At 44.9% G+C, this 25,646-nt stretch overlaps 1 protein-coding gene across 2 annotated transcripts in view; it reads left to right on the top strand.

Annotated features, from left to right (window-relative positions):
• Positions 1–23,822, top strand: part of NCAPH2 (non-SMC condensin II complex subunit H2) — a 73,245-nt gene extending 49,423 nt beyond the window's left edge. For both annotated transcript variants that reach the window (XM_068133871.2, XM_078767128.1), the window contains 7 exons: positions 1,853–1,951; positions 8,804–8,848; positions 8,944–9,014; positions 9,132–9,282; positions 9,551–9,774; positions 12,253–12,402; positions 23,187–23,822. In XM_068133871.2, the coding sequence (XP_067989972.2) occupies positions 1,853–1,951; positions 8,804–8,848; positions 8,944–9,014; positions 9,132–9,282; positions 9,551–9,774; positions 12,253–12,402; positions 23,187–23,324 (878 nt within the window). In that variant the 3' untranslated portion in view covers positions 23,325–23,822. The remainder of the gene's footprint in view (positions 1–1,852; positions 1,952–8,803; positions 8,849–8,943; positions 9,015–9,131; positions 9,283–9,550; positions 9,775–12,252; positions 12,403–23,186) is intronic.
• Positions 23,823–25,646: the final 1,824 nt, after the last annotated feature.

Raw genomic sequence — 25,646 nt, 5'->3', positions numbered from 1 at the left:
TCGGACCATAACAGTAGAGAAGGCAGGCCATGGGCGTCGAGGGAGCTACAGAGGAGGAAAACGTGGAGGTAGTTTCAGGGGTGGCTATGGCTCCTGGGGTGGGAGTAGTAGTTTTGGTGGCGGCCGCAGTCGTGATTACTCCAGAGGCTCCCAGCAGCAGCAGCGCAGTTTTGGCAACTCTCGACGGGATGACTATTACGGTGGTAGCCGAGATGGGGACCGCTACTCACGTGACTACAACACCCGACTCCACAACTGTGATTATGATTTTTATGATCAAGAGACGAGTTGGAAGCACTGAGTGCTCAGGAGCAGCTGAGCCAAGATTCCTACACGGATTAACCCGTGAACTCCATGTTCCTAAATGCGTCCATGCAGTGAATACTTCCAGGCCTCACCACCCAACCACCATGAAACCTGGCTCTCAGCTCGGCCTCCTTCAGAAAGTGCTATAGATTTGCTTTGCTTTTGATTTTTGATCACAACCCCTTAACCTTCATTCAAAAAATGAAAAATAAAAACCAGAGGTTGATGAGATGGAGTTTGGCTTTGTAGGAGTTCAACTTGGAAATTGAGCATGTACAGGGCAGGGACAATGTCGTTGCCGATGCTTTATCCAGAGTGAACTAACTTTGGAAATTCCTGTAGGTGGTTTGGAAGTTTTGTTGCTTTATTTTAGGGAATATGAATTATGGTTGTTCACGTGAATTGACCATTTGGGTGTGAGTTTTACTTTTGTTTGTTAAAAGAGTTTTTGCCTGCAAAGAAAGTTTTCACGATGTTCAAGCTTTCTTTCTTGAGGGGGGGGGGGGGGGAAGTGTTACAGATTCGTCACTTCCGTTGTTGTGGTTTTCATCCACTGTAAACATTTTTGGTTCCATGTACTATTATTGTTGTCGTTTAAGGGAAATATAGATTACTATTTTCAAAAGGTAAAAAAGTTAATGTTTTAAATGAAACCGGAACCGGACGAAGAGGAAGAGAAGGCGGAGCGAGTGAGTCGGACGATTGGCGAACGAGGGTCACGAGTGAACTTTGGGTTTCCCGGGAAAGGGATTCCTGCGACAGAGTTGTCATCGCTGTGACAGATAAACCTGCGTGACAGGTTTTGTGGTTGATTCCGACGAGAATCATCGGAGTGCCGTTACGCCACGAGAACGGGCCGTCGGCCATTTTGACTCGCGCGCTTTGCGCATCGCTCAAGGTTTTTCACTTCACTTCAACCATTCTCACCGCATCCAGACGTTAATTTGGTGTGTGTGTGTAACGTGGCTTTTGAGTGGGAAATCTGCGGTTCGCCGATTGAGAGCCGTCAAACGTCCATACCTGAAGGTGTGATTTCCCCGTCGCTTCTCGAGGACACCTTCGCCCATCTTTGGCAGTGTAACTGTCAACCCAACGGGATTCTGGTCTCGATACGACATCGTACAGACGATCACTGGAGTGGATCGACTTTGGCTTGAAGCCGGGAAAGAGACATTGGGGATGTTCTTTTCGCTCACTTGGAGCACAGTGAGTTATATATTACGAAACTGATGGTACCATCATAGGAATGATATACATTGATTGTACTTTTGATTAATATTGTTATTGTACTGTTATTCTTGTGTGACCTTAATACAATACTTGTTTGTTTGGTAACAATTGGTGTGGTTTCACCATTGATCCTTGGCATAAAGAATAACACATCTTTCTGCCGTGACTCCTCTCGGGGCTCGAAGGTACACCGTGACCAGGGTCTGGGGAGGAGCACGTAACACTACACACAAGGGTTAATGTGGAAATGTGAAACATTTTTGTTAAAATATCCTTGTTGTTTCCCCACCTTTGTGTCCCAACCCTTCACTTGTAGGAAAGTGTTGGGTTCTTCCCCATTCACTTGTCAGCCACAAAAGGAAGAGGAAAGGAGCCATCAAGATACCTGGCTTTCACGAGTGGTTTGCACAATCATGTATGATCTTGGGGGTGGTTGGATTTAAAATTGGGGATCTTTCATGAGGATGCTTCAGATTTGGCTTAAGCTTTTGTTTATACTTGTTGTTTTGTTTTTACTTTACAGGAGGGAGCTCAGAAAAGAGCAAAGTAGAACTAACAGTGGGACAAGCATCAAGGGAATGACCAAACAGGACACAGAGCAGCCTCTGGAAAGTGGTTCCATAGATGGCAGAAGCGAGGAATAAAAGAGTTTAGGCGTGCAGTCAGCCTGAATTTTGCAGGTTTAACGAAGAGGGGATTACTGTAAGAACTTGTACATAGGGATGGTTGGACGATCGAGCGCCGAAGGAGTGATATCGGAGAATAGACGGAAGAAAACAGAGACCACCGACCAGAGAGCAATAAACCCTGTGTGGGAGCCAGGATATTCCAATAATTGTGAGAACTAAAGATTCCACGGAATTCAGGAGAGACAGATGTGATGCTGGGGTGCCATCCCATAGCGAAGAACTGTACTCCATTGAATTATGCACAAATATCTTGTAGATGATTAGTAGTTCTAATTTTCCAAGAAAACCTCAATTAACACAGGATGCCCAGTCTGCAGCTGGCTCTAGAGGATAACTTTGTTATGTTGTTGTTGTATAGGCCCAGACAGTTCTATTGAACAAGCCCGTGGCATGGAGACAGCCGATTCATCTCCCAGGAGCGACCCAGAGACCCCCCACATATAGGATGGTCTACCGCTGCCTTCACAAAGTCGGGGCCACAGCAGAGTTAGAGTTAGAGAGAGAGAGACAACAAAACAACAACAGGCATTTTAAGGCCATTTTCCCTGCTCGAGCGGGGGTTAGCCTTGCGGTCCCCATGACAATCTGACATGGCAATCAAGAGAGAGAGAGAGAAAGAAAAGAAAAAAAGGGGGGGGGGGGAGAAGAGACAAAGGGAAAGGGAGAAGACCAGACCTGGACAAAATCACAGACTGGGCAAACAAGTGGAACATGTCTTTCAATCCTGACAAATCTCACACTCTTACGATGTCTCTCCGAAAAGACCGACTGGACAACCCTCCCATCCACTTTCTGAATAATCCTCTCCAAGAAGTTCTGTCACTCAAGCTTTTGGGTCTCACTATCTGCCATGATCTTCCCTGGCAAAACCACATTTCAAATCTGGCCTCCAAAGCCAGTCGCCGACTGGGCATCCTCCGTCGTGCGAATTCCTTTCTTGGCACACCTGAGCTCCTCACCACATACAAGGCTTTCATCCGCAGCTCAATGGAATACTGCTCTCCCCTCTGGGCTGGTGCTCCTGCCTCACACCTAGCTCGTCTTCACGCTGTTGAAACCAAAGCGTTCAGAATCATTGGAATCTCGCGCGATGAAGCTAACTCCAAGGGCCTTTCACTCACTCACCGCAGGCAGGTTGGTGGTCTTTCTGTCTTCTACAGACTCCTCTCTGGCCTTGCCCCCCCCCCCAGCTCTCTCTGGGCTCTGTCCCCCAAATATTCCTACAGGTCGCACAAGATCTGCCTGCAACCCTCTTATGGTTAAACTGCCAAAATCAAAACTCTCTGCTCACCTTCACTCCTTCATTCCTCTTTTCTCCTGCCTCTGGAACAAACTCCCTCACTCTCTTCAATCCCACTCCACCCTCCAGGTCTTTAAAACAGCTGGTCACCACCATCTCTTATCTTCCCCCATCCAAAACCTTGATCTTTTCTACCCCCACTAATTTCACCCCAAATCCACTTTTTTGAAATACCAACTTCTGTCCTGGAAGTCCTTGGTGTCCTTGTGTTTTATACTTCTCCCAACCCCCCCCCCCCACCCCCATTCCCACGCCTCCTCCCCCCAACCCCCCAAGCCCTCTCCCTCCCACACATCTCCCTGCTCTCAAATGTTGTGTTTGTGTGCTTCCCCTTCTCTCCCCATCTTGTCTTCCGCTCCCTCTTTTCATATATTTTGTTTGTCTGGTTGATTTGTTTGTGAAATAAATGTTAGCTCTTTCACGAGCCTCGATTCAGCATACAAAAAAAGAAGAAAAAAAAAAGAAGAAAAAAAGACAGATAAGAAGGAAAGGACTGGTCCATGGAGACTGATCGTCACTATGAGCATGACCGAGCTGCACAAACGAATCCGGGCAGCAGGGAAGAATGGGGAAGATTTGCCCCCGACTTGCATTGGGTGTACAGACCTAAATGGACATGTGGGAAGGAGTATGGATGGTTTTGAGGGAGTTCATGGGGGGTTATGGATATGGTGTGAGAAATGGAGAAGGTGAAAGGATTTTGGAGTTTGCTGATGGAGCTGATTTGTTGATTTGTAATACTCAGTTCCAGAAAGAGGATAATAAGCTTGTTACATACACGTCAGGTGGGTCGACGACAACCGTTGACTACCTGATGGCGCGTAGGCGAGATAGGGGGCACCTCCGGGACACAAAGGTGATCCTGAGGTAGGAGGCTGTTTCACAGCACCACTTGGTTGTCTGCGACATAAGGGTGAAAGGTGCGAGGAGAGCTCGGCGGGTGAAGTACCAACCGAGAATGAAGGTGTGGAGGTTGGAAGAGGTGACAGTAAGGGAGGCATTAAAAGAGAGGCTGAGTAGGGTAGAGGGTGATGTGGTTGAGCTTGAAAGTGGTTGGATGTCAATGAAAGCTAGTCTGTTGGGAGCCGTTGGTGAGGTATGTGGATGGACAAAAGGACCACCGAGGCACTCGGAAACGTGGTGGTGGATGATGAAGTTGGAAAGAGGATTGACGAGAAGAGGAAGAAGTTCAAGGAGTGGCAGAAGGCGAAGGGTACGGGAGCAGAAACAGCAGAGCATGAAAGTTATAAGGCAGCCAAAAAGGCTGCAAAGAAAGAGGTAGCAAAGGCGCAGGAGGCATGCAGGAAAATGTTCGGAGAACGCTTGGATTCGGAGAGGGTCAGAGAGCAGTATTCAGGATTGCAAAGCAGATAGCGAAAGAGAGGTGTGATGTGATGGGGGTGAGTTGCTTGAAGGATGAAGTGGGACAAATCGTTGTGGACCCAGATGGAATTAAAGGAAGATGGAAAAGATATATGGAAATGCTGTTGAATACAGAGAATGAATGGGATGGCAACATAGAGAGTAACCCAGTTTTAGGACCGGCAGAGAAGATAACTGAGAAGGAAGTTGAGGAAGCGATAAACGCAAAAAAAAAACCACCTTTAGAGGCCATTTTTCCCCGCAAGCGGGGGTTGGCCTTTTTCGGGAACTGTGGTTGTTGTTGTTTTTCGGTCCCCTTTTTGAAGCAATGTTTTACGGCCGGATGCCCTTCCTGACGTCAACCCTTTTTGCCGCCTTTAACGACAAGCAGGGAATTACCAGTGAACTGGTACTCAATTTGCCGACCTCGGAAGGATGACAGGCTGAGTCAACCCCCCTGGCGTTAATTCAGCGATTGACCGGGATTCGAACCCAGGATCCTAGGATCCTAAGCCGGCACCCTAGCCGCTAGCCCAACACCAGGGCTGGTCCACAATTCACAACCGTGCTTAGGAATGGGGTCATTTGGGGTAGAATATATCATGATTATGGACGGTGGATAACCAGAGGTAGAGGTGAACAGCTCTCTTGAAGCCCTGGAGGGAATAATGGGACCGAACAGACTGGGGAAGTTGGCTCCACAAGTGAGAGAAAAGAGGAACAAATGACTCGAGGTGAGTCGTGAGGCTGGATCTGAGGAGTTTAACAAGAAGAGGGTTCCGAGCAGACCATGTGCAGAAACCTGGGAGGGACAGAGCCAGGAGAGCGCAGAGGGTGAATGACCAAAAAATGATGTGGTGAACACAAAGAGGCCACGGACCGGTCTCGATGTCAAAGTAACAAACCGAGACACTCAGCTTCATCGTGAGAGATCCCATTGATTTTGAGGGCCTTGCTTTCCACAGCATCAAGAAGGGTGAGGCACAAGAAAGGGGTGCTGGCCCAAAGAAGCTGGCCCAAAGCGATAAAAGCAATGAAGAGTAGAAAAGCGAGAGGGCCGACGGGAGTTGTGGGAGATATGTTGAAGGCAGCAGGAAGTTGGGGTGTGAAGAGAATGACAGAGATCTGTAATCTGGCGGTGAAAGAAGGCCGCATTCCAGTGGATTGGGAACTGAGTACCCTGGTCCCTCTATACAAGGGGAAAGGTGACCCTCTAGAGTGTGGCTCGTACCGAGCGATAAAGTTATTGGAGCATGGAATGAAGGTATTGCAAAGGGTGTTGGAGAGGAGGATAAGGAAGAAAGTGAAGATCGACGAAATGCAGTTTGGATTTATGCCAGGAAGAGGAACGACAGATGTGCTTTTTATTGTGAGGCAGTTGCAGGAGAAGAGGAAGAAGTTGTTTCTTGGGTTTGTTGATCTGGAGAAAGCATTCGATAGGGTTCCACGCAAAGTATTGACATGGGCATTGAGGAAGTTAGGAGTGGAGGAATGGTTGATCAGAGTAGTGATGGCAATGTACAAAAGAGCGCGCACAGCTGTAAGGACAAAGGACGGGAACAGTGGTGAGTTTGAGGCGAAGGTGGGAGTACATCAGGGGTCGGTACTAAGTCCACTACTATTTGTAGCTGTGATGGAGGTGCTGGCTCAGAACGTAAAGGAGGGTTTACCGTGGGAGTTGTTGTATGCAGATGATCTGGTGTTGATTGCGGAAAGTATGGATGGACTGAAGGAAAAGATGAACAAGTGGAAGGAATGTATGGAGACAAAAGGTCTGAAGGTGAATATCGGAAAGACGAAGGTGATGGCAAGTGGTAAAGCATGTGGTGAGTTGGAAAGAACTGGGAAGTGGCCCTGTGCTGTGTGCAGGAAGGGTGTCAGAGTGAACTCCATTCAATGTACAATGTGCGCTGAGTGGGTTCCTTAAAAAATGTGGTGGTCTGAGAGGGTCATTAACCAGTGTGGCAGCTACTTTCAATGTAAGGTGTGCACAGAGGGAGCTGCAGATGGAGGAAATGTTGAGTTGGATCCTGGAGACGGCGTGAAGCTGGAAGGTGTGAAAACATTTTGCTACCTCGGAGACATGGGGAAGGTGGATCAGACTCGGCAACGGTTGCTGGAGTGAGATGTGCATGGAAGAAATTTCGGGAAACTGAGTGGCGTGCTGATGAGGAGGGGAGTGTCGTTGAAGCTGAAGGGAAAGGTGTATGCTGCATGTGTGAGAAGTGTTATGATTTATGGGAGCGAGACATGGGTAATGAACGTAGAGCAGCAACGAAGGTTGGAAAGGGTGGAAATGCGAATGGTTCGATGGATGTGCGGAGTATCGTTGAGAGAGAGAGGAAGACAAATGATGAATTGCGAAAAATGATGGGAATAGAGCCTGTGATTGATGTTGTGAAGAAGAACAGGTTGAGATGGTTTGGTCATGTGTTGAGGAAGGATGAAAGTGACTGGTTGAGAAGAGTGATGGAAATGAATGTAGAAGGAAGTAGAGGACAGGAAGACCGAGAAAGACTTGGCTAAAGATGGTGGAAGAAGAAATGCGGGCAAGGGGGTTACCAAGGAGAGATGCAGAAAATAGGGCAAAATGGAGAAGATTGTCATGGGGACCGCAAGGCTAACCCCCGCTCTAGCCAGGAAAATGGCCTTAAAATGCATGTTGTTGTTGTTGTTGTTGCATTGGGTGTACAACCACCGCGAAGAGAGGCGTCCCCGATAGTTGCATATCCTGTTGTTATATTACATAGCAATCAGAGCTAAAGACACAAAAAAACATTGAATAGTTGCTCAGAGAAATGTAGAATGCATTTATTGTTTTATCAGAGAAGCGGTTGTCTTCTTCGTCAAGTACGTGAATTACTGGGGAAGGTTATTACTCCATTCTGTAAATGTGTATTACATGACACGTTTTTGTATGCATTTCAATCAATCACTGGATGCTTCGAATACTGCTGAATGATTTGGAAATACTGGAACCACTGAATGTTGGAATGCAAAGCAAACTAGAACGGGCACTCGGTAGAGCGCATACCTTCGCCGCAGCTACTGTTCTGTACTTGGCATGGGAGTGTAGGGAACAGAACAGTGAACAGTTTGGTGCTGATTTCATGCAAATCGGATAAGAATTGACCGAGTTATGACAAAAAACGCACATTTTGCAAGGTCGTGACCCCCCTGACCTTTGACCCCCAACCGCTAACAAGGGTAATGTCTTCACTGGGTCATGTCGTATATCACAAGATCGGGCATTGAATTCTGAACATTTTGGCATTAGTTGCATGCCAATTGGATAAAAATTGACCGCGCTATGGTAAAAATACGATTTTGACCTTTTCGTGACCTTGACCTTGACCTTTGACCCGATTGCTCCCAAAATCTAATCAAATGTGTCCCGTATAATAACCAATCATCCCACCAAATTTCATGCAATTCGGTTGAATACTTTTTGAGTTATGCGAATAACATACACACACACACACACACAGACATACAAATAAATACACAGCGATCAAAACATAACCTTCCGCTTTTGCGAAGGTAATTATCGACAATGCATTGAGTTTGTCTTTGGTACATTATATATTCTAAAACCAAAAAAATTATGCAAAAGGTAAAATCGATCTTTTTTCACTTTGATATTTTAATTTGAATCTTTTTTTTTTTTTCATCCATCATAGTTTGGTTAAATAGACACAAGCCACCAGTGTTTACCGACAACTATGTAACCCACAAAGACCTTCTGGATGAGGCACAAAAATGTGGATTGCATTTGCTAAGTTGTACTTAAGTTTGGAGAGGTGTTGAGGTGAGGGAATGTTGAACTCTGCTTGTTTATGTAAAAAGGAGGGACAGATTCGAGGGTATTTTTAAAAATAATATTTAATATGTTCAACCACTTTTCCATTTCTTACAGATTACCCTTCCCAGTGTAAGAAAGCTGTGTCGTACATGTTGCCTGGTAAGCTTTTGATACTAACTTGGCAACTGAATTAAAATGTTCCTTTTGACCCGGATATGGTGTAACATGCTGGCTTTTGAACTGTCATCTTTAAGAGCTTGATGCGCTTTACTGGATGAGAAAGAAGAAGATTCTGAGTATTCGGCAGCACTTTCAGAAGCATCTGGTAATTCCCACCCTCCCTTAATTCGTTCTATCCTGTTTAGCTTTTTGGTTTATGTTGTTAGTTTGTTTTTTCCCAGGGTAAAGGATTTGCTCATTTCCGTGCCACTCGTGTTTACAGATCCTGCAAGGATGTAGTGAGACTGTGGAGATAATGAGGCAAGAAGAAGAAGAAGCACGAGACCTCGAAGGAAATGAAATTGAGAGTTTGGAGTTGGAAAGAGAGCACTTTAGAAATGAAGAGCAAGAGGAGTTACCTTTTGCACAATCAGGTACATTTTGTCAACGTTTTCCACCCCACATCAATACTTCCTTCTTTTGTCTTTTTCCTTTTGTTACCTTGTGCGTAATATTTGCTTGACCATCTCATTTCTTTATTTCGATGGTGATGACTTTGAATCTGATCTGAATCTAACCCCCCAAGGTCCTCTGACAGCAGTAATTGGTGAGTATTTTTGTAATTAGTGATAAATGAGGAGGAGAGGAGATTTAATGATCAATTCAATGAAATTGTCAACTTTGCCCTCACCTGCTCCTCAGCAATCGAAGATTTAGAATCTGCTGGAGGCCTGGATGTTGAGCACCCAGTGAATGAAGTGGAGGGCATAGGAGGGGGGAGAGAGCATTGTGCAGGCTACGAGGAACTGGTGCAACAGTGCGTTGAGCTGTACCTTGTACAGGCACAGAAGTTCTCTAATGACACACAAGTCTCGAAGAGGGTTCAATCTTGGCAGGAGATGGTTTGCCCTGCACTCCAGGAACAGGTGCTGAGCTGACTTTATTATCTGTTTCATTTTTGTACTTATTCTTGATAAATAAAATCTCTTTTTATTTATCAATCTGACCATCTTAAAAAACTGATCTTCAACTTCCACAACAGATTCACACATTGACATGAGCAATATGGAGTCGCAGCCTGTAGGATTGGTCAGTAGGCCGAGGGCAGTCATTGAGGCAGGTGCCTCTTGTTGATGTACAATACTGTTCACAGCGTCGGTGCCGCTGAAGCAGCTTCCTGAGCAAGGGTTATACTGACTGGGTAGTTTGCCATTGCTTTCCGAGCAGTAGTTGGTGCAGGAATTTGGAATTTGCTCAACGTGCTGCCAATAGCTTGCCTACTCTTCGTGAAGGACACCGTGGGGTCTTTAACATCCACCAACTAATACCAACAAATGGGACACCCATTTAACATCTATCCGAGGAATGACACACACATTGATGAATCACCCTTCCTGTGACAGTTTATTGCTGGGCCAAATTTATAACTTAGGCTAGACAGCTTGGAGGCAATTGTGCGTACCTCGCGGCCATCCTGCCAGCCTGACAATGCCATAAGAGGTTACTATACCTAGTTGAAGGCAAATAAAGTTTGCCTTCAAGTAAATTATTGTCATACTACACTGAAGGAACAATCAAAACCATGATATTTCAAGGGGTGTAATTGAGGATGGCAAAGTGTTGCAACTGGAAGCATTGGATCCGAGAGGTCAAATGCCCTCATTCAATGGTCTGTGGTAATTGACCTCCCTACCACTGAAATCTGGATGTGCTTTATTTTGGTACATATTGTCTTGGCCATATAAATGACTGCAGAATTTTTTTGCGAGAAAAAACAGTCTGTGTTACATAAGATAATTGTCTCCATAATTTAAGCTTTGGGAATATTCTTATCCCAGCTGCCCTTGTATATTTGACTTCCCTTTTTTTCCTTTTTTTTTTGTATACAGAATCGAGGCTTGTGAAAGAGCTAACATTTATTTCACAAACAAATCAAACAGACAAACAAAATATATAAAAAGAGGGAGCGGTAGACAAGATGGCGAGAGAAGGGGAAGCACACAAACACAACATTTGAGAGCAGGGACATCGGGAGATGTGTGGGAGGGAGAGGGCTTGGGGGGAGGAGGCGTGGGAAGGGGGGAGGGTGGGAGAAGTATAAAACACAAGGACACCAAGGACTTCCAGGACAGAAGTTGGTATTTCAAAAAAGTGGATTTGGGGTGAAATTAGCGGGGGTAGAAAAGATCAAGGTTTTGGATGGGGGAAGATAAGAGATGGTGGTGAACAGCTGTTAAAGTTAAACAACAACAACAAACAACATGCATTTTAAGGCCATTTTCCCTGCTAGAGCGGGGGTTAGCCTTGCAGTCCCCATGACAATCTTCTCCATTTTGCCCTATTTTCTGCATCTCTCCTTGTTAACCTTTAAGCTGTTAGGTTAAGCTGTTAAAGTTAAGCTGTTAAACGTTTAAGTTTAAGCTGTTAAAGTTAAACGTGATAGGTTAAAGATGGTTAAAGACCTGGAGGGTGGAGTGGGATTGAAGAGAGTGAGGGAGTTTGTTCCAGAGGCGGGAGAAAAGAGGAATGAAGGAGTGAAGGTGAGCAGCGAGTCTTGATTTTGGCAGTTTAACCATAAGAGGGTTGCAGGCAGATCTTGTGCGACCTGTAGGAATATTTGGGGGACAGAGCCCAGAGAGAGCTGGAGGGGCAAGGCCGGAGAGGAGTCGGTAGAAGACGGAAAGACCACCAACCTGCATGCGGTGAGTGAGTCAAAGGCCCTTGGAGTTAGCTTCATCGTGGGAGATTCCAATCATTCTGAACGCTTTGGTTTCAACAGCGTGAAGACGAGCTAGGTGTGAGGCAGGAGCACCAGCCCAGAGGGGAGAGCAGTATTCCATTGAGCTGCGGATGAAAGCCTTGTATGTGGTGAGGAGCTCAGGTGTGCCAAGGAAGGACTTCGCATGACGGAGGATGCCCAGTTGGCGACTGGCTTTGGAGGCCAGATTTGAAATGTGGTTTTCCCAGGAAAGATCATGGCAGATAGTGAGACCCAAAAGCTTGAGTGACAGAAATTCTTGGAGAGGATTATTCAGAAAGTGGATGGGAGGGTTGTCCGGTCGGTCTTTTCGGAGAGACATCGTAAGAGTGTGAGATGGAGTTTCCTTGTGAGATGGTTTCCTTTCCTTTGAGATGGAGTTTCCTCTAAACAATCCTTATTTGCAATACAAATGTGGTTGACTCTATGCATGTTCTAACTGGAGTCTTTTCTTATGAATGTGTTTTGTTTTCTTCTTACCTTTGGTCATTCATCAACTGTCAATCTGCCACCAGGTTTTGCCTTTCTGTATACCAGTTTCAGTGCACTGTGTATCTTTCCCACTTTTTACCACATGTTAGCAAAACGATAAAGGATGATGAATGTTGCAATCTAGCTCTCTGATCCATTTTTTCCTGCCTCTTAGGAGGATAGAAGTGTTTGCGATATCCGCATTTATCAAGAGAAGATCTTGAATGCCTTGGGATCTCCTGGAGTGCAGCGGTCATTTGCCAAAATGGTTGAAGGACTGCAGCCACATGAGGCTTCTCGCTGGTTGCTTGCATCTCTGCAGATGGTATGAAGGTCACTTTACTTTTCTATGCCTCCGCTGACTAAGTCGTCGGAGGCATTATTTTTGGGGGTTGTCCGTCCGTCCGTGTATGCGTCCGTCCGTGATAGGTTTTAGTTTCCGCGATAATGGAAGAATGGCTGAAGGGATCAAAGTCAAACTTGGTACAATATTTATAATTTTGCAAATATTAACTGATTCGATTTTGGGGTCAAAAGGTCGGAGGTCCAATTAGGTAAAAACAAAAATTCTGTTACTGAGCTAACTTGTGAACCAGTGATGGGAGTTATGACTAAACTTGGTAAAAGTATATATTGTGACGGAAAGATGAACTGATTAGATTTTGTCATCAAGAGGTCAAATGTCTGAGGTCATGTCAGGTAAAAATGTGATACTTGGGAACAGCTGAAGGGATTAATATCAAACTTAATAAAAGTATGTATAATTATGTGTTGATGTGGACGAAGGCATATTGGTTGACGTCTTGACATCAGTGTCATTCTAGTTGGTATTTAGTAGAAGGCGCAGAGGAGGAAATATCAGAGGGACAGGTTCAGTCAGCTATGAAGAAATTGAAGGAAGGTAAAGCAGCAGGACCCGACTGTTTTTTGTGTTTGAGATGTGGAGGCAGCAGGAGAGTTGGGTGTAAAGTGGATCACTGAGTTGTGCGGGATGATATGGAGGAATGGATATAACCCTGACAATTGGTTGGACAGTATAACTGTACCTTTGTTTAAGATGAAAGGTGACCTACTACTTTATCAAACAGAGGCGTGAAGTTGTTAGGTTAAGCATTGAAGAGACCATACTTGAGAACAGATTGAGAGGAGTTGTCAATAGAGATGAGAACCAATTTGGCTTGGTGAGTGCAAGGCCAATGACAGATTCAATCTTTATAGTGAGGTGGATTCAAGAGAAGTATTTAGCAAAGAAGAATAAGTTACACCATGTGTTTGTAGTTTTTGAGAAGGCATGCGATTAGAGTACTAAGTGGAGTTGTGGAATGGACACTTGGGAGATGAGGAGTAACAGAGGATTTTGTGAGGGTAGTTTTGTCAATGTATAAGATGCCAATAACATCAGTAAGATCTTGTGGAGGCTATATACAGTTACTTGAAGTGAAAGTAGGTTTACATTAGGGATCAGTGTTGAGACCTTTGCTTTTTGTAATAGTTCTGGGAGAGCTTACGAAAGAGGTGAGTTTAGGATTTCCATTGGAACTATTATATACAGATGACCTAGCCTTGACAGCAAAAACAGAATTAGAAACAGATGCTTCATATTTGGAAGGAAGCAATGGAGTGTAAGGGATTAAGGATTAATCTCAACAAGATGAAACTGATGGTTAGTTGTGAAGGAGAAAGGAATGAGAGTGGAAAATGGCCCTGTGTGACTTGTGGTAAAGGAGTACGTTCAAATTATATTATATTATTTGTGTGTCTTGCAAGCGGTAGAGTTATCGGGAATGCAGTGAAGTTAAGGGAAATTTAGGTATAATGGCTAGCAGTTTGATATGTACGAGGGTCGGTACGAAAGTTATTTATTTTTATTTTTTAATGTTGAAGGCTCCGGTCATGGACTATATAGTCCTCATTGAGGCCAGTCCTTAAATAAAAGAGCTGCATTGATAGAAAAGTGAAGAAAGAGAGAATGGTCTAAGTTTTTGAGGAAGTAAAAAATATGCTTTTTGAAAAGGGGAAGGTCGACTTGGTCCGTTTGGAAGGTTTGGAAAGACATGAGAAGGTAAAGAGTTCCAGAGTTTGTCAGTGGAGGGGAAGAAACAAACATCATAACAGCCCACCCTTGATTTACCAATGGCTACACAATAATCATGCGATGTTAGTGAATGAATGAATGATCGTTTTAAGGCCATTTTCCCCGCTAGAGCGGGGGTTAGCCTTGCGGGCCCCATGACAATCATGGTTCCCTGTTTGAGGTAATGTTTTTATGGCCGGATGCCCTTCCTGACGCCAACCCTTAGTCGCCTCTTACGATGCGCAGGGATACGGTGTACCTATTCTAAACTGGTGTACACACCGGGATCATTCATCCCAGCAAGCTGGTACTCAATTTGCCGACCTCGGAAGGATGACAGGTTGAGTCAACCCCCCTGGTGTTAATTTAGCGATCGACCGGGATTCAAACTCAGGATCCTAGGATCCCAAGCCAGCACCCTAACCGCTAAGCCAACACCAACCACCAGATGATAGTGACTTGTTGAGTATTCCGTGGTCTCGCTCATGGTGGAGGTACACAAGCAGCAAGTTCTTGTGAGCAAAAACCGAAGTAATATCTGTAGAAAGAGAAGGAGAGCCAACTTTGTTGAGAAGAGAAGGAGAGTAATTCAAGCAGGTCGAGTTTTGAGGTCAGATTTTGGGAGTCGGGTCCAGTAGGTTTTGGGAGAGTTGATTAGTCGGATTGCTTTGGATTCAATTCTGTCGAGTAAGTATGTGGAGCTAGAACCTCCCCAGATGTGAGAGCAGTACTCTGTACAAGGACGAATCAATCCTTTATAAAGTTGAAGCAACTGGTGAGAGGAGAAGAATATTCGACATCTGAACAGGACTCCTTGTTTCTTCGAGGCAGACTTAGCTATTTGTGTAATGTATGGATTCCAGGATAAATTTGATGTTGGGGTAATACCTAGTAGGTTTATTGAATCACATGGTGTAATTGTGGAGCTTTCAATGGAGATTTAAGAGGGGTTCTAGAGAGAGAGATGGGAAGAATTTGAGGTTTAGAAGCATTAAACTTAACCTGATTACATTTGCCCCACTGAGAAATCTTGTCCAAATCTGAATTTAAAGAGGGGGCTGTGATCAAACAAGATGTAGATTGAGTGAGGGAAGATGGGGCAGATGGGAAAAAACATGGAGGAATGTAATGTCGAGTCATCAGCATACGAGTGCATTTGGTTTTTTGTGGAAGATAGAAGGTCATTGATAAAAAGACGGAAGAGTGTTGGAGACAAGACAGAACACTGAGGGACACCTCTGTTAATAGGGAAGGAGGAAGATGTTGAACCATCAACAGTTACGGATATAGAGTGTCGGAGAGAAAGCTTGGCATGAGAGGGCAGAGTGAAGGAGGAAAGCCGAAAGAGGGAAGCTTGGATATCAGACCCCAATGCCAAACTCTGTCAAAGGCTTTTGAGATATCAAGGCCTACAACAAAGGATTCCCCAATGTCTCTCAGAGAAGAGGCCCAGACATTTGTAATGTAAGAAAGGATATCACCGGTAGATCTTGCCTTGTGAAAGCCATATTGTTGGTCAGATAGAAGACTGTGGGATTCAAGATGTTTGAGGAAATGGTTATTGAGAAGACATTCAAAGACTTTGGAAAGAGTAGAAGTCAGAGCAATAGGACCTTAGTTGGAAGGGTTTGAACGATCACCCTTCATTAAAGTAGGCTGTACTCAGGCATGTTTCCAGGAAAGGAAACGTTTGGGTTTTTAAACAAAACGAAATAAACGAGCAAGCACAGGAGCAAGTTCTGAGGCACACTCCTTTAAGACATGCGGAGCAATGCCATCTTGCTTGTGTGTGCCTTGCTTGTGTCCAGAGAGAGGAGTACTTTTTTGACTGCATGGAAAGAGATTATACGGAGGGGCATCAGATTGGTAAGAGGTGCATCAGAGGGAGATGGAATGTTGGAGTCATCCAGTGTGGAATTAGAAGAGAAAAGAGAACCAAAAAGAGTTGCTTTATCAGTTGGAGTGACAGTTGTAGTATCATCGGAACGGAAAAGGGAGGGAAAGGTAGAGCGACAGAAGTTGTTGGAGATACTTTTGGCTTACGACCAAAAGATCCATTTGTGGAAGAAGATGAGAGGTTGTCACATGTCTTTTATTTTGCCTTACGCCTTTTACCCCTCAGTTCATAACCAAATCATCGTAGGAAAGCTGCGCACGATCGCATTGAAAGGTTTGCATCTCCCGCCCATTTTAAGTTGAGCGGTACTGTGATGAGTCACGTGACAAGATCACACCATGCTTTCAAAATGGCTGTGTAGGAGGCAGAGAACAGTTATTGAATTTATTATTGCAGACGAGCTTCTTGTCTAATCAGCAATTTCATCCAGAGTGATGTAGCTACCCTTCTTTATATATTGGCCATCGGTAAACAGTAGGTTCACACGATCTACATATAAACTGTAGAAGCCAGCTAGGTCAAGCTTTTGCACTGCTTTTATGGCCAGAGGAGTGAGTGGTTCATCTTTCCATCGAGACGTCACGAGCTGGGATCCTTCTCGAGCGATTGAAAGAGCAAGGGGTTCGGGCCACTGCCCAAACTTATGGGATCGACGGGCTCGTTTTCCAATCCTCTGGGTGGCCGATCGACGCAAGAGTGGTTTCCTTTTGACCCGCTGGTTGTAGGCGTTAGCCCAAAGGCTAGCTGTCACAGCATCATCGAGCTGCCATGCCTTTCTTTGACGCTGGCCTTTCTTGTGTGGGTTCTCTTCAACACCCCATAGGACAGGAAACTGCCTGGTTTTTTTTAGCCCGTACGAGCCTCTTCCGCTCATGGTACGGGTCTCATCTATGACTTTGATGAGGCCGGGTTTAAGGAGCTTCCATATGCCTGTAAGCCCGTATTGCAGTGCTAATGCACGAAGGTCTTTAACAGTTGGCATGTTTCAGACCCAATATACCTAGGGATAACTATATCTAATAGTCTGACGGACCTGCAGCAGCTCTGCTAGTACAGACTGAAACACCTGGTGAGCCTTCTTCTTTTTGTATACTAGCGTATCAGTATGGTGCACTTCATCACCCCGCACAGCCGCAATAAAGTTGTGCCTCTGCTCGCTTACCAATTCCACAACCCCAACACGGTTGGGGTAATGTGCCCCCCTTTCACAGACGCTGTCTATGATGTTGACACAGCTCGTAAATTAGTCATTGCTAATTGCCAGCGTCTGCGCAGTGTTTTGATAAGACCATCCAATGCTTAATAGTAGGTTCTTTAACGAGCCAACTACAACGATATTGAAGGAGTGGATGTGTGCCCACGCTACTTTATCAGCAGATGCTCGATCACACTTGGGGAACCGCAGGCCGCACATAACATGGTCCTGTTGAAGTCGGTCGCACCCCACTCTTTTGGCAGTTTCAGAATCTCTATGTGGCCACCTGCGGCCGCACAACACATCGCTTTCTTCTCTGAAACCACACAAACGATTTCGATGAAACTTGACCACAACCATCACCACCTGTGATGTACCAAAGTTTGTTCACGGCATGAAAAAAATCTGTCCCTTTAGGGGTTTACGGGGGGGTTGCCCCCAAAATAGGTATTTGCTTTCTTCTCAGAAACCACACATGCAATTCTGATGAAACTTGACCACAACCATAATCACCCGTGTTGTTCCAAAGTTTGTTCCTGGCATTTAAAAAATCGGGGCCTAAGATTTATGGGGGGATGGGGGGGGACTTTTTTTTTTGTATAAAGAATCGAGGCTTGTGTAAGAGCTAACACAATGAACATGAAAACATGCACAGACACATAAAACAAACAATGAAGGGAGCGGGAGACAAGAGGGGGAGGGAGAGGGAAGCACACAAGCACAACAGTAGAGAACAAGGACGTCGGTAGATCTGTGGAAAGGGGAGGGCTGGAGAGGAGGGAGGGGCACACGGTATAAAGCAAATGAACACTACTAGGAATTTCACTACTAGGAATTTCAGGAAAGAAGTTGGGGATTGAAAGAGGCGGATTTGGGGTGTTTTAACGGGGGATAGAAAAGATCAAGGTTTGGATGGGAAAAGACAAGAGATGGTGGTGAACAGCTGTTGGGAGGAGAGGGATTGAAGAGAGTGTGGGAGTTTGTTCCAGAGACGGGAGAAAAGGGGAATGAAAGAGTGAAGGTGAGCAGAGAGTCTTGATTTTGGCAGTTTCACCAGAAGAGGGTTGCTGGCAGATCTTGTGCATCTTGCAGGAATATTTGGGGGACAGAGCACAGACAGAGTTCGGGGAGCAAGGCCAGAGAGGAGTCGGTAGAAGACAAAAAGACCACCTACCTGCCTACGGTGAGAGAGAGAGAAAAGCCCTCAGAATCAGCTTCATTGCGGGAGATTCCAATGATTCTGAATACTTTAGTTTCAACCTCGTGAAGCCAAGCTAGGTGTGAGGAAGGAGCACCAGCCCAGAGGGGAGAGCAGTATTCCATTGAGCTGTGGATGAAAGCCTTGTATGTGGTGAGGAGCTCAGAAGTGCCCAGAAAGGACTTCGCACGATGGAGGATGCCCAGTCGGTGACTGGATTTGGAGGCCAGCTTGTAAATGTGGTTGCCCCCAAAAAAGACTTGCCCGCAAAATAGGTATTTTGTCTTTTCTCATAAGGTACATAAACGATTTCAATGATACTTCACCACAACTTTCATCACTCGTGATGTACCAATGTTTGTTCAAGGCATTGGAAAATTGTGGTCTGAGGAGGTACACGGGGTGGTGGGCGGGTGGGGGGTGGGGTGAGATGTTGCCTCCCCAAAATAGGTTTTGTTTGTTTGTTTAAAGTCATGATTATGTTAGTATGATTCAACATGCTGCCCGAAAAAAGGGGACCGAAAAACAACAACAACCACGGTTCCCGAAAAAGGCCAACCCCCGCTCTGCGGGGAAAAATGGCCTCTAAAGGTGGTTATTTTTTTATAATATGCTGCCCTGTCTTCTAGCAACCACTGAAATTGGTTTTAAATACCTTTAGTCAGTGCAGTATACTGTTTATTCTACCAGGTGAGCACCAGGGGTATTGCCCGTATGTTTTTGTATTGCCTCCGTCCTTTCCTGCCAAAATTGCAAGAACAAGGGAAAAATTGTAAACTACCCTTTCATTTCATGGCATAAATATGGGGAAATGGTAAATAAACGAGTAGTTGTCATCGTAGGTTTTGAATTTGCTCGAAGTGAGATGTTTGAACAAGCATTCTACATAGTTTTACATTCTCTCTTGATGTAAAGTTTTACATATACTAGTATATAAGACCCATCGCTTCACTGACGGAAATGCCAATCTTTGCGCAATTGTTACAATAAAAACGGTTGTTGATGGTAAAAAAATTAATTCGGCTGTGTATAGCTACTGGCCTAGCTATACATTCAGGGAACGAGGAGGGGGGAGTATTAATGGGATATTCATCACAGCCTTTTTAGATGCAAAAAATATACAACACACTAAGAGGAAGATCAAAATTTAAAAGATTCTCGCCCTCTCTCTTCTTTATTTTGATCATACTGTCTGGGGTACGTACTAGGCACCGGCCATGGCAGGAAACAAACTCTGAGGTCTCCTCGTCTCTGCGTGCTCTCTGATTCCTCGTATCTCGAGCACTCTTTTCAATTTGGGCTTTTCATTTCCTTGGCCTAAGCTGCGATGGCTAATATTTGGGGCAAGACCAAAAAATGATTCCTGGGAAATCCTGCCCTCCATGTGGGGATAAACAGCTTCACCAGTTGGCGTTTGCAGTTTTGCGGTGTGCCCATGCGCCCATATACAAACCTGCTTTTTTATTATTATTTTTTGCTTCACAAACCTTCCTGGGAGTTCCTTGAATTCACCATCGTTGGTTTCGTTGAAATCCATTAATTCATTCTTAATTTATAGCATGACAAACAGTCTATGGCTCCTGTTATTCTGAAGTTCCTCTACCCAAAATTTGTGGCATATAGGTGCTATGGTTCGGCCATGAAAAAATAACGTACGAATGCACAAACAACCACAAACACTTGAAATATGTATATATTGTAACGGTTTTGAGAAGTGTAACGGTTTTTTGAGAAGTGTAACAATTTTGGAGGAAGTGTAACGAATGTGAAAACGTTACAATGTGAACGTTACAAAAGTATGGTAACACCCTGGTAATGTAAATAATGGTCGCAGCCGTCCTCCTAGTTAATTCCATGAAACTTACACGCAGGTCACGATATATCTTTTTAAATAGTGTATTTCCTTATTCTATGTAGGCTAAATATGTGTTTCCCACTAGATTGACTTTGCATTGTATCAAACAAAATAAGCATAGGCCCTTGCAATTTCCCCAAACATCTCCGCTCTCCAAAGTTCCTTTAAAAAGGGTGCGAGTTGTGTTCAATCCCGCAAGCCGCCATTGCCCATGTGCTAACGTCGGAGAAGAAAGGCGTGTCTCCACCTCGTCATAGAGGGGAGGAGTGAGCCAGAGGGTCGCATGTCCAATCAGCACCGCGGTGAGCGACCCGGTAGGCGTGCCCTCGCAGCCGGCGGCTTGATTCCGCCCCGAGTTATAAAAGCGACTGTAAGGGACTGCTTTCAGAGATGACCTGGGAGGTGAGCGAAGAGGCGACACCAAGAGGAGCGGTGAGATGCGAAACGCTCCAAGCCAAAGAGGAGAGGTACTCGGAAAGGAAACCAGCTTTGGAGAGACGCGCTGAAAGGAGGGAGACGGCTCCACCAGAAGGAGAGGAGCAGGTGTGCTGAGCCAGCGCGTGACGTCTACAGCAGCGGATACGCGACGAAGGGTTTCCCGCCAAAACCGCGAGGGATTGAGAGCTGCTACCTCCGACCTTGCCTCCCTCTCCAGCAATCCACCTCAAGCCCTACCTGCCTGCAATATCCCCCGTGTAAGTGTGTAAGTGTGAACGTCGTCTGTCCTACTCGTTGTCTTGGGGTTAAGTAAAATGAATAGTGTAAGTTAACAATTCGCTGTGTGACTGCTTCTTCCATCCATTGCTTGTGTGTGTATAATAAATCTGTTCTTCCTCCGTACTCTGTCTTCTTCTTCTTTTTCATTCTCTTTCGGTCGCTTTAGAGGTTTCCCGATTGAATATCTGTGGTGCGATCTGGTCAACGTCGGGTGAAATCGGGTTCTAATCAGGGAGTAACTGTTCGGACGCGGTAATACCAACCGCTCGGTAAAATAACATCCAAAACCGCGTCTGCAACAATATATTGTTACAGACGTGGCTTAGATGTTATTTACCGAGCGGTTTTGGTATGACCACGTCTGCACAAGTTACCCGATTATACTCGAACGTTGACTAATCGCGCTACGCTAGGTCAATAAAGGCAATAAAGGAAAAGGACACACGGCTGGGTTTCAAATGACACGACACCCAGGGTTCAGTTCTCAAGACCTCCGGAGGAGGTTATATTAAGGCGGAAGGTTAGATTACAACTACAAGAGGTACAGCATAGAAAGACAAGCACTTAGACACACTCTTATATTATTCCCAACAGACGACAGATAAACGGGACAAAAGGCTGACTCACACGGGGATTGATGGCAAGGAAAGGCAGAATCGATGGCTCCTGGTGCACCTGGGCTCAGGGCAGGATCGACCCGGTCCGGTCTAGAGATGCGGGGAGGTCGCAGCGCTCGGATGGCGTCTTGTCTGCTCAAGCTGGGGGCGCATCTGACGTCACGTCCGCTACGTGGCCGCGTATATCCGGCGGGGAGTGACACGCCCTCGGCTCGTTAGCTCCGCCTCGTGGAATCGGCACGTTGCTTCTCATTGGGTGCGTGCGGGGGGTTTACCAGGCTCCGCCCTTGACGAGGAGCTGACAGCCAGCCCCTTCGTGGTAACCCCGTGGAGCGCATGGTCATGGCGGCTAACCGAGCTGGTGGGAGGACGCACACTCCCCCCGCGCAGCGTCGTTGTTGTTGTAATTGTTGTTGTAGTTGTAGTTGTAGTTGTTGTTGTTGTTGTTGTTTGGGGAAGAAGATGGAAGGAGGTATGGGAAAGGTCCTAAACTCACTACTGGTGCCATATAATCACATTCTGGTGCAACGAAGAGTCATAATTAATGGAAACGAGTCCTTAACTGACATAGACTAAGAATAACTAGCAAGATGTCCGAAAGTTGTCTACGTGTGATGCGGTGGACCTGGGCACGACATTTAATGGGGGAAAAAGGGGAAGGTCGGCTCTACTGATTGTTGTTTACAGACAATGGGACTAGGGAATGGGGGATTGGGGATAGTTGGGGAGTATTGGGGAAATAGGGGAATATTTACAAGCGGATATGGAGGCCAAATTCCATATTCGCAACAATATATAAAATCAAAGTTTTCCATGGTCTGAGAAAAAACTGAGTGGAGGAAAGCAATTGATTGAGAAACAAGGCAGCTACATAATCTACTTGTAAAATATATCCTTGCCTTGTTGCTAACACTTATTGATAATGGTTCTTGTTTACAGAGTACTTTAAGACAGTGTATTGGGAGAAGGAGTCTGAGGGGAATGTCGTTGAAGCTGAGGGGAAAGGTGTATGCTGCATGTGTGAGAAGTGTTATGATTTATGGGAGCGAGACATGGGTAATGAACGTAGAGCAGCAACAAAGGTTGGAAAGGGTGGAAATGCGAATGGTTCGACGGATGTGTGGAGTATCGTTGAGAGAGAGGAAGACAAATGATGAATTGCTAAAGATGATGGGAATAGAGCCTGTGATTGATGCTGTGAAGAGGAACAGGTTGAGATGGTTTGGTCATGTGTTGAGGAAGGATGAAAGTGACTGGTTGAGAAGAGTGATGGAAATGAATGTAGAAGGAAGTAGAAGACGGGGAAGACCGAGAAAGACTTGGCTAAAGATGGTGGAAGAAGAAATGCGGGCAAGGGGCTTAACAAGGAGAGATGCAGAAAATAGGGCAAAATGGAGAAGATTGTCACGGGGACCGCAAGGCTAACCCCTGCTCTAGCAGGGAAAATGGCCTTTAAAATGCATGTTGTTGTTGTTGTTGTATTGGGAGAGGGTCAATGTACTAACTTGTGAAGTTATAAAACCACCATTCTGTTAACATGTTGAATCTTTGTGCAGGCTAATGATGGAAATTTGGAGTTGATACACGAGGGTGATGGAGATATGCCGTTGGATTGCCTGGAGCTTCAGTTGCTGCACAAGGAATTGAGATATGAAATGCTCGACGAATATCGAGCACCCTCTGTGATCGAATAGATTGGCATGTGAAACAACATTCCTGACTAATATCTGTCGAGTCCAGCCGTGCTGCACGGTGTCAATTCAGCCCAGGTCGCCATATATTTTTCCCTGCAAGGTCAGGTGTTTAATTGCACCAATATGTTGGTTTTAATATGACTGGTTTCCATCTGACTAACAGGATTACGGAAGGCATGAACCTCTGGAGGATGGATAAGATGTTGTTTCAATTCACTTTCAAATGGATGCGTATTATTCCTTGCAAGAAGGAACATCAACAACGATGACACAAGATGACCTCTTGTCACATGTCACCTTGATATTGATTACACACACTATATGAGGAAATGCTTTCAGGCTTGAGTAACCCTATTGGTATGCAGGGAGGAAAAGGGGAAAAAAGTTCTGTGCTCAAGGGAATGGTTAATCTGCATATTCATAGGGTTACTTGAGTCTGAAAGCATTTTTTTGTCATTTTTTTACTGGTGAGAAATAAATATGTTATATGAGGGCGATGAAGATATTCCAACGGTTTTTATTGGGGAGAGATTCAGGGAAAAAATTACGTAAGAGATAACTCAAACCAACTTCAACTATAAATGGATGAGTTGTGCGTGTTTGTGAGACATGTTGTTTTGCAGCGTACTACTAGAGCTTTCTGATGTGGAATGTGATTCACCCAAATGATCATTATGATCTCCTGAGTTGATTAGGCTAAATAACTGTAAAGATTCCGGAAGAATTAACGTGCCATGTTAAGGTGTATGGAGCAGTTTAATACGTCCTTCCATGGCATAGCATTCCAATTAAAAAATAAACAAGAAAGAGCAATCAGAGGTTGCAGACCCTCACTAGGATGTGTTTTCAGTGGTTTTTAAGGCTTTTGTGTTAAAACAAATATGGCGGCCGAACCACGTGACCGATTACGTCATCATTATTTTTTTTTTCTCCAACAATTTATCCCTAGATTACGCTCAAGAAATTTCATCTTGATCGGATGAAATTTTGTACTTGTCGAATTATGACGTCATAAGGGAGGCACCTATGACATCATCATTAACATATGTTATTCCACATGGAGGGTTCTTTACAATGAGCCATGTCTCAAATTTTTCAATGCAGCACTTTCAGAGATATGGAGGCGCAAATTTTTTCCGTTTTTCCAAGATGGCGGCCGAACCACGTGACTGCTGACATCATTATTTATTTATTTTTTCTCCACCAATTTATCCTTAGATGACGCTCAAGAAATTTCATCTTTATCGGATGAAGTTTTGTACTTGTCGAATTATGACGTCATAAGGGAGGCACCTATGACATCATCATTAACATATTTTATTCCCCATGGAGAGTTCTTTACAATGAGCCATGTCTCAATTTTTTCTATTCAGCACTTTCGGAGATATAGAGGTGCAAAGTTTTTCGGTTTTTCCAAGATGGCGGCCGAACCACGTGACCGATGACGTCATCATTATTTATTTCCTCCACCAGTTTATGCCGACATGGCGCTCAAGAAATTGCATCTTGATTGGATGAAGTTTTGGACTTGTCGAATTATCGAATTATGACGTCATAATGGAGGCCTTGGGCCTAGAGAGTTAAAAATTGGGCACAGTCTATTCCAGGGCAAGACAAATATGTGTGTAAAGTATGGCGATGCTATGTGCAACGATGTAGACGTAGTACTGTGCAGAAACAAACAAACGTAGTACTGCGCCATCTTTCCGGCAAGTAACAAACGGACAAACGGACTCAAATGCAATACCCTCTCCTCAGGCGAGGGTAATAACAAAAATAATGATAACATTGTAACAAACTGTAATGAAAAATAGCAACCACAAAGTAGAAGGAATGTCCTTCCTCCCATGTTATTTTCTGGGAAATATACCCAGGCAATATTTATTGAATAAATGGAAAAAGGCAATGACACGCACCGCAGGGTGATCGATATCCAATTGAATGGCACACATGCACATCCAGACCAGGCCTCAACTCCACACTCATGCTACATCAAACCTACAGACCAGGCCTCAACTCCACACTTATGTTACATCAAACCTACAGACCAGGCCTCAACTCCACACTCATGCTACATCAAACCTACAGACCAGGCCTTCCAGTTCACACCCATGATTGTTTATGGCACTTGCGTATATAATACACTTCAGTTATATAAGCCAGTAAAGCAATTACCTTTGCCCCCCTTTGCCCCCCCGTATGTATGTATGTATGTATGTATGTATGTATGTATGTATGTATGTCCCCTCAAACGTATACAAATCAGAGCTGAGGATCTGGTCACATGACAGGGTGATGTGATTACGTCTGATGCCATTATGG

This window comes from Myxine glutinosa, chromosome 13 (assembly GCF_964187855.1).
Source record: "Myxine glutinosa chromosome 13, kmMyxGlut1.1, whole genome shotgun sequence".
Taxonomy (NCBI): domain Eukaryota; kingdom Metazoa; phylum Chordata; class Myxini; order Myxiniformes; family Myxinidae; genus Myxine; species Myxine glutinosa.
Note: the sequence above shows the minus strand (reverse complement) of the source record. Positions and strands in the feature narration are given on the sequence as shown.